The sequence below is a fragment of the Hemitrygon akajei genome, unplaced genomic scaffold (genome assembly GCF_048418815.1).
Source record: "Hemitrygon akajei unplaced genomic scaffold, sHemAka1.3 Scf000131, whole genome shotgun sequence".
NCBI lineage: Eukaryota > Metazoa > Chordata > Chondrichthyes > Myliobatiformes > Dasyatidae > Hemitrygon > Hemitrygon akajei.
Genome location: NW_027332017.1, coordinates 389,982 through 404,030, shown reverse-complemented (window position 1 = coordinate 404,030; position 14,049 = coordinate 389,982). Strand labels below are relative to the sequence as shown.

The 14,049-nt window shown below is 46.8% G+C and overlaps 1 protein-coding gene and 1 long non-coding RNA gene across 2 annotated transcripts in view; both read left to right on the top strand.

Annotated features, from left to right (window-relative positions):
- Positions 1-14,049, top strand: part of LOC140723732 (uncharacterized) — a 39,185-nt gene that overhangs the window by 10,259 nt on the left and 14,877 nt on the right. The gene's annotated exons all lie outside the window — the stretch shown is intronic.
- Positions 1,454-13,164, top strand: LOC140723730 (E3 ubiquitin-protein ligase TRIM39-like). The gene is made up of 6 exons (XM_073038278.1): positions 1,454-2,126; positions 2,818-2,913; positions 3,321-3,554; positions 5,245-5,267; positions 5,355-5,473; positions 12,163-13,164. Exons 3-6 carry the CDS (start codon positions 3,480-3,482, stop codon positions 12,714-12,716), a joined length of 771 nt encoding a protein of 256 aa, XP_072894379.1. The 5' UTR covers positions 1,454-2,126; positions 2,818-2,913; positions 3,321-3,479; the 3' UTR covers positions 12,717-13,164.

Below are 14,049 nucleotides of genomic sequence, written 5' to 3'. Positions count from 1 at the left end.
CATGAAATATCCGCAGCGGCTGCTGATGGATCTCCGGAGCTCTCACCGCTCCCCTGTGCAATCCGACAGGCTGAAGGCCAAGAGAGAACAAGGCGCAAAGGTAAACTCGTGATTTATAAAATAAGAATCAGGAGCAGGCGTGGCTGTTCGGCCCGTTGCGCTGTTCTGCCCCTCAGAATATATCTGATCTTTGACCTCAGCGCCACTTTCCTTCAACGTTCCGAACATCGCCAAGCCCCTAAATATGTCCGTTTAATTTAGAAAACTTGTGGAGAAAACTCCAAATGTTCACTGCACTGTGGGTGGGGAAATTTCTCCTCAGCTCAGTCCTGTTGAGGTGACCTAGGATTTTGAGTCTGTGATCACTGGTTCCACTGCCCAGCCAGGAGAAACATCAGTCCTGCCCCTACCCTGTAAATACCCTGTGAGACTGCGTCTGTCTCAATCAGGAAGCTTCTCCATGTGAACCTTGTGTTAATGAAATTGGTGACAGTTCTTTCAGACCAGCAGCTTTGACCACAAGGACACCAGACAGTGGTCAGCAGGGAATGTCCTGCAGTTACTGCAGGTGAAGGACTGGATGGACACAGTGGAGTGGTTCCCTGAGCAGACAGTCCAGACCATCTGGCAGAATGCCTCATCACCAGATCTCACCAACAGGCAGCAAGACCTCACCTGTCTGGCGGCGAGAGGGCCCCTCCCAGTCTGATCCTTGCTGCATGCCCGGAGATCACTCCCACAGCGCGCTGCCCCGAGATTACTGCAGTGGAGACGAGAGCGTCCCTCCCAGTCTGATCCTTGCTGCATGCCCGGAAATCACTCCCACAGCGCGCTGCCCCGAGATTACTGCAGTGGAGACGAGACGGTCACTCACCTCTTTGCGGACTGTGGGCTGGCGAAGATCTGTGGAGAAAGATGCAAGGGCCTGAGTCACAGCAGCTGCGTGACAGAAGGCTCACTGATCCTCGGGCTGTTCCCAGGACGTCCAGGAAAACGGACAGCGAGTGCTGTTGGAAGATCATCAACTCGGGGAAACACGCCCGAAACTTGTTGGCCTGCCATTAAATCGAGATGTCCGTAGAGCAGGGGTTCCCAACCTGGGGACCACGGTTACTGGTATTGGTCCTTGGCATAAAAAAAAGTTTGGGAACCCCTGTCGTACAGGAATGCTGCCGACTGGCGCATTCCAGACTACAGGGACACCACTGAAACTACAGGGATCCTCTACACTGGACAAAGAGTGGCCGCGTTGGCTGAGGAAGCCTCACAGTTATTGTAGTAGTGAACCACCCCGGGGGGCACATGGCTTCTCCTTTCAGCGCAGGACTTCAATCATCTTCCAGGGGAAGGTCCCTCCGACCGCAGGGATGAGGCCTTTAGAGATTCAGCTGACGTTTTTGTCGCACTGGGTTTTTAAGAGATGGCCATATGCCATATGGCCAATCCTCCTCCGCTCGTAGCCGGGCTTAGACAGTCCATCGCCTAGTTTTCTTATCTGTTGCCCGTTTAATGTGTTAAATGTGTTTTTGTCTTTAATGTGTTTTTGATCCCACACTAAACATAGAAATGGCCAGAATTTCCACTGAACACAACCAGCAAAACCCTGTTCATTCCCCGAGTCCGCAGCGCGAATAGTGGACAATCGCGGTACTGCAGGGGATCAGCAGCTCCCCGAAAGCGAAAGCATTTTGAATCAGGAAGTGCTGGGAGTTAACATGGCTTCGAAAGGACCGGCCGAGAGTTTGAACGAGGAGGTAACTTGTCCCATCTGCCTGGATTTCTTCACCGATCCGGTGCCACTGGAGTGCGGACACAACTTCTGTCGCTCTTGTATCGCACGGTGTTGGGAAAGGGAGGAGAGAAACTCCTGCCTGGAATGTAGAGAGGTGTTTGCTGACCGCACCCTCAGGGTGAATCGGGCCTTAGCAAATCTGGCTGAAGAAGCTCGAAATCTAAACCTGGACCCGAAAGGGAAGGAAAGTAAACGTCACTGCGAGGAACATGAGGAACAACTGAAGCTGTTTTGTGAAACGGACAAGACACTGATCTGTCTGATCTGTAGAGATGCGCAGGAACACAGAGATCACCACATCATGCCGATTAAAGAAGCTGTTAAAATCTACAAGGTAAAAGTAACGTTAATTTGATATTCAACCTATTTTGTCTTGCCCTACAAAACATCACATGAGCCTCCAAAACGAACACATCACTCTCTGCAACTTCCGCCATATCCGATGGGATTCTACCGTCTCTCCGTCCCACAGCCCATCTCCGCAACCCGCAACTCTCCGCTCTCCGTAGGAATCGCTCCCCGTACTGTATCGCCCTGATCCACTCGCTCCTCCCCACTGATCTCCCTCCAGGCACTGACACCTGCAAACGGGACAAGTGCTACACCTGACTCCTAACCTCCTCCCTCGTCGCCATTCAGGGCCGCAAACAGCCCCGTTCCTCCCGTTTCTTCCATGGTCGATTGTCCTCTCGTATTAGGTTCCTTCATCTCCAGCCCTTTACCTCTTCCACCTGTCCCCTCTCAGCTTCTCACTTCATCACCCTCCCTCACGTTCCCCCTCATGTTGTCTCATCCGTCACCTATCAGCTGGTTCTCATCCCCAAACCTTTTTATTCTGGCTTCTGCCCCATTCCTTCCCAGTCCTAATGAAGGGTCTCATCCCGAAACACCGACTGTTTATTTCCCCCGAATAGATGCTGCCTGACTCACTGAGTTCCTCCGGCATTTTGTGTAATAATCGGGTTTGATCACCTGTTTCTTTTGATGCATCTTTGTTTCTATTTCCTTCACTCTCTGACTTCCAGGATCAGCTAAAATCTTCCTTAGACTCTCTCACAAAAAAGAAATCAGACTTCCAGGAAAAGGAGCAGCAACAGAAAGAGAACATTTCCGGTGTTCGGGTGAGGCTTCCTGAGCGGAATTTCTGATATTACTGTCGAGTTTTGCTCCATTTAATGCAGAATAGCAGAGTATCACAGTTCCAGTGACCTGGGTTCGATCCTGACCTCTGCTGCCGTCTGTGTGGAGTTTGCATGCTCTCCCTGTGGCCATGACAGTTTCAGACACCTTCCAAGGACATGCTGGATGAATGGTTAATTATCAAATGTGGAGGGAGGGTGTATGTGAATCAGGAGGGAGTTAATGGGTCAATGAGGGAGAATAGATTTCAGGAAAGCGTGAGGGAATGGGGTTGACGGGAATGTCACAGATGTAGTATGGACCCCAATGGACTGAATGGTCACCTTCATATCAAAAGGAAGTACAACACAGCAATGCAGTAAACTAATCTTCACTTTTCATTTGACAGAAACAGTCACACAGCGTTCAGACCCACGTCACATCCCAGTTTGCTGAACTGCGCCAGATTATCACTGAGAAAGAGCAGAGCTTACTCAGGGATATCAGGAAGGAAGAGGCGAGGATTCTCAATCCAATGGAGAAAAATCTTTGAGAGATTCAAGAGAATATGAGGATTATTCAGGAGGAAATCTCAAAGTTAAAGGAACAGATGGATCAGGAAGACAGTGTGATATTTCTCAAGGTGAGGGATTACATTTCAATTTATTTCTGTTAAATTGAACTAAATGAACATTGGTATACTTGAACTAAACACAGCACAGAGGCCAATTCCAACAATTCAATTGCCGCTGCTGGTGTCCTCACACAGAGTGTTCTCCTTGCATGAGGCACCTCCAATCACTCCGCTAATGACATTCTAAAATGTCGGAGATTGATATTCGATCCTTTATCAGCAACATACAGTATTTAAACGATAAAATTTCAGCATAATTCATCGTAAATTAAACTGCAGTGAATCGGTCAACAAAAGATATGGCATTTGCCAGTCCCAGGATCAAAACAGCCCAGAACAAATTACGAATACGTAACTTATTCCCTTCGCTTTTACCATGTCCCCACTCACGTGACTGATTATCGTGATAAATACGTAAAACAGACGTGTTGCTCCTACACACAGCATTTAAAAATGGCAGTAAACTGTTTCTCGCCAGACAATTGATGTAACTATTCAGGGTTGTTTTTGTCCCAAAACTGAAATTCCACAACTTCTGTACATCCCAGGACAGAATGTAATCTTTTCTGAAATGATTTACTCTGATCATAACACAGAGTTGCTGATTGTGTCCTTAATTGCCGCATTAAATATCCTCTAAAACTCCTATTAACACCCAGTTCCAGTCACAGGCTGTGAGTGTGTCTGGTGCGGTGGGTGTGAGGATCTCTCTCTCAGTCAGTGCTAACAAAGAATGTGACCCACACATCAGACCTATCCTCCATATCCGGTTTCCATCAGATTACGGAAACTTTCACTGTCTCTACTTTTTCAGATAAGTTTTACATGGGATTGTGTCCCATTCTCCGTCACGAGCAGGCCATTGGGTCCATCTTCTATCAATTTCCCCTCTGCACAAGCCCCCTGCCACCTACTCACCGCACCCAGCAACAATGCCCCGAGCTCCCTGGTCCCTCACGTGTTTATCCTGCCTCCCCATTACATTCAATCTCTGCTGTTCCACTTTAACCACTTCTGTGGCACTGAGTTTCACATTCTCTTAACTAAATTTTTTGTGGGATTTATTAAAAACCTCCTGGCATTTTATCTTTGACTGAAGGTCTCCCCATAAATAGAAACATAGAAACAAAGAAAACCTACAGCACAATACAGTCTCTTTGGCCCACAATGCTGTGCCGAACATCTACTCACTTTAGAAATTACCTCGAGTTAGCCATAGCTCTCTATTTTTCTAAGCTCCATGTACCTACGTAGAATCTCTTGAAAGACCCTATCGCATCCACCTCCACCTTCGTTGCCGGCAGCTTATTCCACCCATTCCAAAACACTTAGCCCGGACATCTTCACCATACTACTTCCAAGCACCTGTGTCTTCTCGTGTTAGCCATTACTGAGGTACTTCTTCCACCTTCTCTCAATGAAATCCATCACTAATCTTAAATTGTTCCATTTTATTATTCTGACATCTTTTCCAGATGAAAATGCATAGCCAGTCCTGTCTTTCCTGTAAGTTTCATCCTCTCAGTAATGGTCTAACTTTCAGAAACATTCCCTGTATTTATCCCATGGTTCTGTATTGCTGGTGTGTGTTTGTGACTGTGGGAGTGGGAATTTTCAACACCTTGTAATGATTTGGATTAAATTCATGATGTGGACAGTAAGTCCAAGTCGAATAAGATTTGTGTTTTATTTATTTCAGGAGGAAGCTCGTCGGAACAGAAGGTAGGACATGATCTTTACTGACACCCTGTATGGATTTGTAAAATACTTCAAAATTCCAGTTTATCACCAGCAGTTTAATATTTACAGGATTAATGACGATATCCAGGAATTGTCAGTGACAGATGAGGCCCTACCGGTTGAAAAATTCTATCATCCCTATTTGTTGAACACAGTGCTGAGAGAAAAACTTGATGCTATTAAGCGAGGTAAAACTTACAAAGATTCATTTTTCCTTGTTTATGAGACACAATTCAGTTATAATTTGAGGCAAAGATTGTCTGTAATACTGGGCTGAAGGGGACTTGAAGTTTATTCCACATCAACCCCACCGACCGGGAGCCATCACTGTCACACAACATGCCAGTCAATATAACATAGAAATACAGTTGTCTCAGCATGAGTTAAGCAGTCTGATGGCCTGGTTGAAGAAGCTGTCCCTGGAGCCTGTTGCTCCTGGCTTTTATGCTATAGTACCGTTTCCTGGATGGTAGCAAATACTACAGTTTGTGGTTGGAGTGACTCTGGTCTCCCAAGATTCTTCAGCCCCCTTATACACACCTGTCTTTGTAAAACAAGCTGGCAAACAATATCAAATAGTTTTTCAAGTTTTGTAAACAAATAAAACAGAGATGAGAGTGGATATAGCACTGCTAGAAAATGAGGCCAGATATATAATAACGCGGGATAAAGAGATGGCAGATAAAATAAATATTTTGCACCAGTCTTCACCGTGGAAGGCACGAGCACTGTGCCCGGTGTTGAAGAGTGCGAGGGAAGAGAAGTGAGTGCAGTTACTGTTACAAGGGAGAAGGTGCTCAAAAAGCTGAAAGACCTAAAGGTACATAAGTCACCCGGACCAGATGAACTGCACCCTAGTGTTCTGAAAGAGGTTGCAGTAGACATTGTGGAGACATTGGAAAAGATCTTTCAAAACTGTTGGACCCTGGCATGGTGTCAGAGGACTGGAAAATGGCAAATGTCACTTAACTCTTTAAGTAAGGAGGAAGACAGCAGAAAGGAAATTATAGACCAGTTAGCCTCACCTCTGTGGTTGGGAAGAAATCAGAGTCAGTTGTTAAGTATGAGGTTATGGAATACTTGGTCACACTGGACAAGATAGGACAAGTGAGCATGACTTCATTAAGGGAATATCCTGCCTGACAAACCTGTTGAGATTCTATGAGGAGATTATAAGTAGGATAGGTAAAGAGGATGCAGTGCGTGTTGTATATTTGGAATCTCGGAACCAAGTTAAGTGGCCATGGTAATACAGGAAAGTTACAGGCATGGTTAGAACATTGGCTGATTGGTAGGAAACAGCGAATGAGAGTAAAGGGATCCTTTTCTGGTTGGCTGCCACTGACTCATGTTCCACAGGGGTCAGTGTTAGGACACCTTCATTTTACGCTGTATATCAAGATTTAGCTGATGGAATAGACCATAAGATATAGGAGCAGAAGTAAGCCATTCGGCCCATCGAGTTTGCTCCACCATTCAATCATGGGCAGATCCAATTCTTCCAGTCATCCCCACTCGCTGTTTTCATCCCATACCCTTTGATGCCCTGGCTAATCAAGAACCTATCTATCTCTGCCTTAAATATGACTTGACCTCAACAGCCACTTGTGGCCACAAATACCACGGATTTTCCACACACTGACTAAAGTAATTTCTCCGCATCTCAGTTCTAAAAGGACGTCCTTCAATCCTGAATTCATACCCTCTTGTCCGAGAATAGGTGGCTTTGTTTCCAAGTCTGCATATGATACAGAGATTGGTGGAGGGGCTGGTAGTGTTGAGGATACAGTTAGGTTGGACAAGGACTTGGATGAGGAGGATGGGAGAGAAAGTGGCAAATGATATACGATGTTGGAAAATGCATGGCCATGCAATTTGGTCGTAGATATAATGTGCGGATTTTTTGTTTCAAATGGGGAGAAAACCGAAAAAGCTGAGATGAAAATGGACTTAGCAGTCATTCTACAGAACACCTTAAAGGTTAACTTGCAGGTGGAGTCAGTGGTGAGGAAGGCAAATCCAATGTTAGCATTCAATTCAAGAGCAGGGATGTGATGCTGAGGGTTTATAAGGCACTGGTGAAGCCTCACCTTGAGTATTGTGAACAATTTTGGACTCCTCATCTAAGAGAAGATGTGCTGGCATTGGAGAGGAGTCATTTCATAAGGACGATTCTAGGAATGAAAGGGTTATCATATGAGGAACGTTTGATAGCTCTGTGTCTGTACTCGCTGGAATTTAGAAAGATGAGGGGGGATCTCATTGAAACCTTTCGAATGTTGAAAGGCCCAGACAGAGTAGATGTGGAAAGGATGATTCCCATGGCTGTGGAGTTTAGGACAAGAGGGCACAGAGGGGTGTCTATTTAAAACAGATACAAAGAAATTTGAGCCAGCGGCTGGTGAATTTCTGGAACTTGTATGTACTTAAAGCAGAGATTGATAGGTTCTAGATTGGACACAGCATCAAAGGTTATGGTGAGAAGACCAGGTAGTGGGGCTGAGGAGGGAAAAAATGGATCAGCCATGATTGAATGGCAGAGCAGACTCGATAGGCAAATGGCCTAATTCTGCTCCTATGTCTTATGGTGATCAGACCACTACATTGAAGCATTGTGAGAATGAGCTCAGACACACCAACAAGCAATGACATGGGTCAAGATTTCATCTTGGGAGAAGCACACACAGCATAACCGGCCTGGCAAAGCTCCCTCACACACACACACAGGAAGGACTGGCAGATTGTAGTCAGAGCCTCAGCAATGTATACTTACCACACAGATATTTACCACAATCAACACACACACACACACACACACACACACACACACACACACACACACACACACGGATATACTATTAGAGTGTGACACACGGCCACAGAAATAGGCACTAATTACCATTTAGGATTGAAATCTGCCATCCTTACTCAGTCTGTCTGTTCTGTGGCACTGAGCTGCCCTCTGACGTGACATCACATCAACACTTCACAGACAGAGTCCGGGGTCAGATTCCTCAGGAGGATGATCTGGGAGGGTTTTACGAATGTTTAACCCACGGCCCACTTCATCAATCTGAAAGACTAAGATGTCTTATAGAACATGTCTCATTGGCCTCTGTTTGCCCCTCTATCCCTCTAACCATTTCCTATGTGTGTACCTGCCCAAATTTATTTTAAAATATTTTATTTTTACCTGTTTGTACAGCGTCTGATGGCAAATTCCATTTACCAACCTCCCTCTCTCTGAGAATGTTACCCCATAGACCGCATAAAAATTTCCCATCTCACTTTCAATCTGAGCCCTCTGGTTCTGTACTCCCATTTCTTGTAAAAAAAAATATTTAAGCCCCTTATGAATTATTTACCTCAATAAGCGGTCATACCTGGACACCCTACACTACAGCTGAATAGTCCAAGTTTATCCACTCTCTGCTTTTATCCCAAGACCCCCCCCCCCCCACCATACACAGGAATCCAAATAGTAGTCAGGTTAGAGGTGGGAAACAAATTACACCACGAGATGGAATGAAGGGCAAGGTGACGATCTGAATGGGGGATTTCAAGAGGTAGATTGGGAAAATCATGTTGGTGCTGTATTCCATGAGGGAGAATTTGTAGAATGCCTCCCGAGATGGCTTTTTAGAACAGCTTGTGGTTGAGCCCAATGGGAGAAAGAGAATTCCAGAGAAGGATTTGTATAATGAACCAGATATGATTTGGGAGATTCAGTTCAAAGAACCTTTAGGAAGCAGTGATCATAAAATGATAGAATTTACCCCACAGAGGGAGATAAAGTCAGATGTATCAGTATTAGAGTGGAGTAATGTTAATTACAGAGGCATGAGAGAGGAGCTGACCAAAGTAGACTGGAAGGGGACACGAGCAGGGATGATTGCAGAACAACAAAGACTGGAGTTCCAGGGGCAATTCAGAAAGACGAAGTATTATTATACAGGGAGGATGAGGTAACCGTGTTGACACAGGAAGTCAGAGATAGCATAGAAATGAAAGAGAGGGCATTCAATAGGGCAGAAATCAGCAGGATGTTGGAGTATCGAGAAGATTTTGACAATCAACAGAAAGGAATTACAAATCCATAAGGAGAGAAAATGAGATATGAGGGAAAGCTTACCAACAATACTCAAGAGGACACAAAAATGTAAAGAGTAAACGAGAGGCAAGAGTGGATATTGGACCCCTAGAAAATGACACCGGAGAGGAGAAATTTGACAAAAGACATGGCAGAGGTACTTATTTAACATTTTGTGTCAATCCTCACTGTGAATGATACTAGATGAATGTCAGAAGTGTGAGAGTGTCAGGGGACAGAAATGAGTGTTGTTGCTGTTACTGAAGAGAAAGTGCATGGGATGATTGAAGATCTGAAGGTACCTGGACCAGACAGACTACATCCCAGTGTTCAGAAAGAGTTAACTGAAGAGAATATGGGGTCATTAGCAATGATCTTTCAAGAATCACTTGATACTTGGTCATTCAAGATTATTAGAAATCGGAAAGGTCACCTCAGACTTTAAAAAGGGAGAGCAGCTGAGGAAAGAAAATTATACGTGAGTTAGTCCGGATGTGGTCTGCTTGGGAAGATGTTGGCATCCACTATTAAGGACGAGCTTTTGGGTACATGGAAGTTCATGATAAAATAGGGCAAAGACAGCATGCCTTCCCTTAAGGGGAAATCTTGCCTGACAAATCCATTGGAATTCTTCGAGGAGCACAAAGCCAAGATAGACAGAAGGATGATTTGGATGACAGAATTGTTGCCTCTGTGGCCAAGCTTGCAGACGATATGAAGATAGGTGAAGGGGCAAGTAGTGCTGCAGAAGCTCGGAATCTGGGGAAGGGCAGAGACAGATCAGGAAATGGGCAAATAAGTGATAGATGGACTATCGGGTAGGGAAGTCGTGCATGCACTTTGGTAGAAGGAATAAAGGCATAGACAATTTTGTAAACAGAGAGAAAGTTCAAAAATCAGAAGTGCAAAGTTACTTGGGTGTCCTTGTGCAGGATTCCCTTAAGGTTAACTTGCAGTTTGTGTCAGTGATAAGATCGGCAAACTCAATATCAGAATTCATTTCAAGAGGATTAGAGTACAAGAGCAAGGATGTAATGCTGGGGTTTTATAAGGCATTGGTCAGACCACACTTAGAGTATTGTGTGCAGTTTTGGGTTCCTGCTATTGGAAAATATGTGCTGGCATTGGAAGGGGTCCAGGAGGTTCTCAGGAATTACTCCAGGAATGAAAGGATTAACATATGAGGAGTGTTTGATGGTTCTGGGCCTGTACTCACTGGAGTTTAGAAGAATGGCTGATTTATTATCCCCCTCACCCCTATTCTCCTGCCTCCACCCCATAACTTTTGAGACTCCGACCAATCAAGAAGTTTACTTATCAACTTCTGCTTTAAAAATCAAACAGGAGGAAATCTGCAGATGCTGGTAATCCAAGCTACACAGGTCCTGATGAAGGGTCTCGCCAGATCTCTCTGTCACCTGTCTGGAGAGAGTTGTTGTTGGGAGGATGTGGGTGGGTCGAGAACGGTAAGCACAGGCTCCGACTATAGGGATGTCAATTTCGGACAGAGATGAAGAGGAATTCCTTTATCCACAGGATAGTGAATCTGCCACAGGCAGCTGTGGAGGCCAAATAATTGAGTATATTTAAACCAGAGTAACACACACAAATTGTTGGGGGAACAGCAGGCTGGGAAGTTTCTATGGAAAAGAGTAAACAGTCGACGGTTCAGACTGAAACACTTCATCAGGACCTGTGTTGCTTAAAGGCTCCCTGAAAATTCATCCCCTTTCCTCATGAGGGGCTGCAGGTGATGGGGTTCTGGGAAAGGGGACAAAGGGATCCTCATCTGCCATCTTTGCCCCCTCCAGCTTCTCATTACGTCTACACACACAGTTCACCCACAGGCTTTCCACCCCTCCCCCTCCTGGTTCAATCTGCCATTCATCTCTCCCCTACTGGTTCCCATTATCACCTCCTTTACTGTCTCAAACCATCACACTGCCCCACTTCACACTCACAAATGAATGTGAACATTCTATGACGGGCCTGTTCCTGTGCTGTACTGCTCTATGTTCTCTGTTCCCTGTTTGGAAGAATGAGAGGAGATCTTATGGAAACACAAAATTCTTTCAGGGGTCAACAGGCAGGAGTGAGGGAGGATGTTTCCCCTGTCCAGCGGAAAACCCATGGGGAGACATTAGTTGTCCATCCGCTTTTGTCGAATCAAAGGTTCGTGTCGGCCACCCGACCGCGCCTGAGGCCCAGCGGCCTTTCCCCCGGTCCCGGGACCGCCCTGCCCGAGTCTCCCCCCGATCCCCGGGACCGCGCTGCCCGAGTCTCAAACACCCCCCCCCCGATCCCCGGGGCCGCGCTGCCCGAGTCTCCCCCCCGCCCCCCGATCCCTGGGGCCGCGCTGCCCGAGTCTCCCCCCGATCCCCGGGGCCCCGCTGCCCGAGTCTCCCCCCGATCACCGGGACCCCGCTGCCCGAGTCTCCCCCCGATCCCCGGGGCCGCGCTGCCCGAGTCTCCCCCCGATCCCCGGGGCCGCGCTGCCCGAGTCTCTCCCCGATCCCCGGGGACGCGCTGTCCCAGTCTCCCCCCGATCCCCGGGGCACGCTGTCCGAGTCTCCCCCCGATCCCCGGGGCCGCACTGCCCGAGTCTCCCCCCGATCCCCGGGGCCCCGCTGCCCGAGTCTCCCCCCGATCACCGGGACCCCGCTGCCCGAGTCTCCCCCCGATCCCCGGGGCCGCGCTGCCCGAGTCTCCCCCCGATCCCCGGGGCCGCGCTGCCCGAGTCTCCCCCCGATCCCCGGGGACTCTCTAATTCTCTGCTTCTCCCCCCAGTCTTTGTTACCCTGGATGTGCAAACGGCGAGTCCGGAGCTCGAGGTGTCTGAGGATCGGAAGAGTGTGATATGGACCTGGACCCGGAGGAATCTCCCTAACACCTGGAAGAGATTCACAGGCTGGGCTTGTGTGCTGGGATCGGAGGGATTCACATCGGGGAGACATTACTGGGAGGTGGAGGTGACGGGGAATCGGAGCTGGTGGCTGGGAGTCGCCGCAGAGTCTGTGGAGAGGAAGGGACGGGTCAGTCTGAGTCCGAAGACCGGATTCTGGGTCATCGGGCGGGATGGTGACGTGTTACATCGGGATTATGACGTGTTCCGTGTTCTCAGCTCCCCCGGGGCCCGTCTACCTGCCGATCTCATCCCCGGGTGGGTGGGAGTTTATCTCAGTTACGAGTTCGGGACAGTTTCATTTTACAACGCGGAGACCAAGTCCCATCTCCACACCTTCACTGGGAATAAATTCACGGGGAAACTTTATCCTTTCTTCGCGACCTGGGATGGAAACCAGTGGCTGAGAATCTGCTCCGGTTCCGCTCCTGGTCTGTAAACGGGTCGGGTCCCGGGACCGGCGTCAGGAGTAAAGTCCCTGTAAATATAAATGTGCGGAGAGTGCAGCTAAATACGTGGCTAAGGAGATGGTGCAGGAGGGAGGGCTTCATGTTTCTGGACAATTGGGCTTTGTTCCCGGGAAGGTGGGACCTGTTCCGACGGGGCGGTTTGCCCCTGAACTGGAGGGGGACTAACATTCTTGCGGGTAGATTTGCCAGTGCTGCTCCAAGGAATTTAATCTAGATTTGCAGAGGGAGGGGAACCAGAGTGTTAGAGCAGATAGTGATAGTGATAGTGATACCCCCTCGTGTTTCCCTTAAACTTTTGCCCCCTAACTCTCAAATCATGTCCTCTCGTTTGAATAAATTAGCAAATATTAATTAGTTAATATTAGTTCCCGGGATTTACTAATTATTAATTAGTAAATAATTAGTTAATTAGCAAATATTCTCTCTCTCATATACACTTCCTGCAATATCTTCAGGTTAGACATTTTTTTACAAAAATAATTATCTAAATTTCCTTATATGCAAGAATCTGATTTGTTGGATACTATTTTGAATAAGAATCCTTAAGTAAGAGGTTCCATTGGTAGAATTTATAATTTATTTTTAATACATTAATACAAAAAGATAACCTCCCACCTAAGCTTTATACATGATAGAAATATTCGTTGTTTCAGACGTGATAGAGGGGGAGGGATGAAAGGGGGAGGAGTGGCATTACTAGTCAGGGAAAATATCACAGCTGTGCGTAGACAGGACAGCCCAGAGGGCTTGTCTACAGAGGCCATATGGGTGGAGCTGAGGAACGGGAGAGGTGTGACCACACTAATAGGGTTGTATTACAGACCGCCCAACAGTCAGAGAGAATTGGAGGAGAAAATCTGTATAAAGATAGTAGACCAATGTAAGAAACAGGAAGTTTTAATAGTAGGGGATTTTAACTTTCCTCATATTGACTGGGACTCCCAAACTGTAAAAGGGCTAGATGGCTTGGAGTGTGTGAAATGTTTTCAGGAAAGTTTTCTAAATCAATATATAAAGATACCTACGAGAGAGGATGCAATACTTGATCTCCTATTAGGAAACCAGACAGGTCAGGTGACAGAAGTATGTTTAGGCGAATATTTTGGGTCCAGTGACCATAATGTCATCTGTTTCAAGTTAATTATGGTTAAGGATAGGCCTGGCCCTCGAGTTGAGGTTCTAAATAGCATAAGGGCTAATTTTGTAGAAATGAAAAAAGATCGAGGAAGAGTGGATTGGGATAAGTTTTTTTTTCCTGACAAGGATGTGTTCAGTAAGTGGAAGGGCTCCAAATGTGAAATT

Excerpts from the sequence above, each read along its gene's own strand:
- LOC140723730 (XM_073038278.1), top strand. The coding sequence starts at position 3,480 with ATGAGGATTATTCAGGAGGAAATCTCAAAGTTAAAGGAACAGATGGAT. Across the intron at positions 5,268-5,354 it reads GAAGCTCGTCGGAACAGAAG|GATTAATGACGATATCCAGG; the intron begins GTAGGACATGAT and ends TAATATTTACAG. Across the intron at positions 5,474-12,162 it reads ACTTGATGCTATTAAGCGAG|TCTTTGTTACCCTGGATGTG; the intron begins GTAAAACTTACA and ends TTCTCCCCCCAG.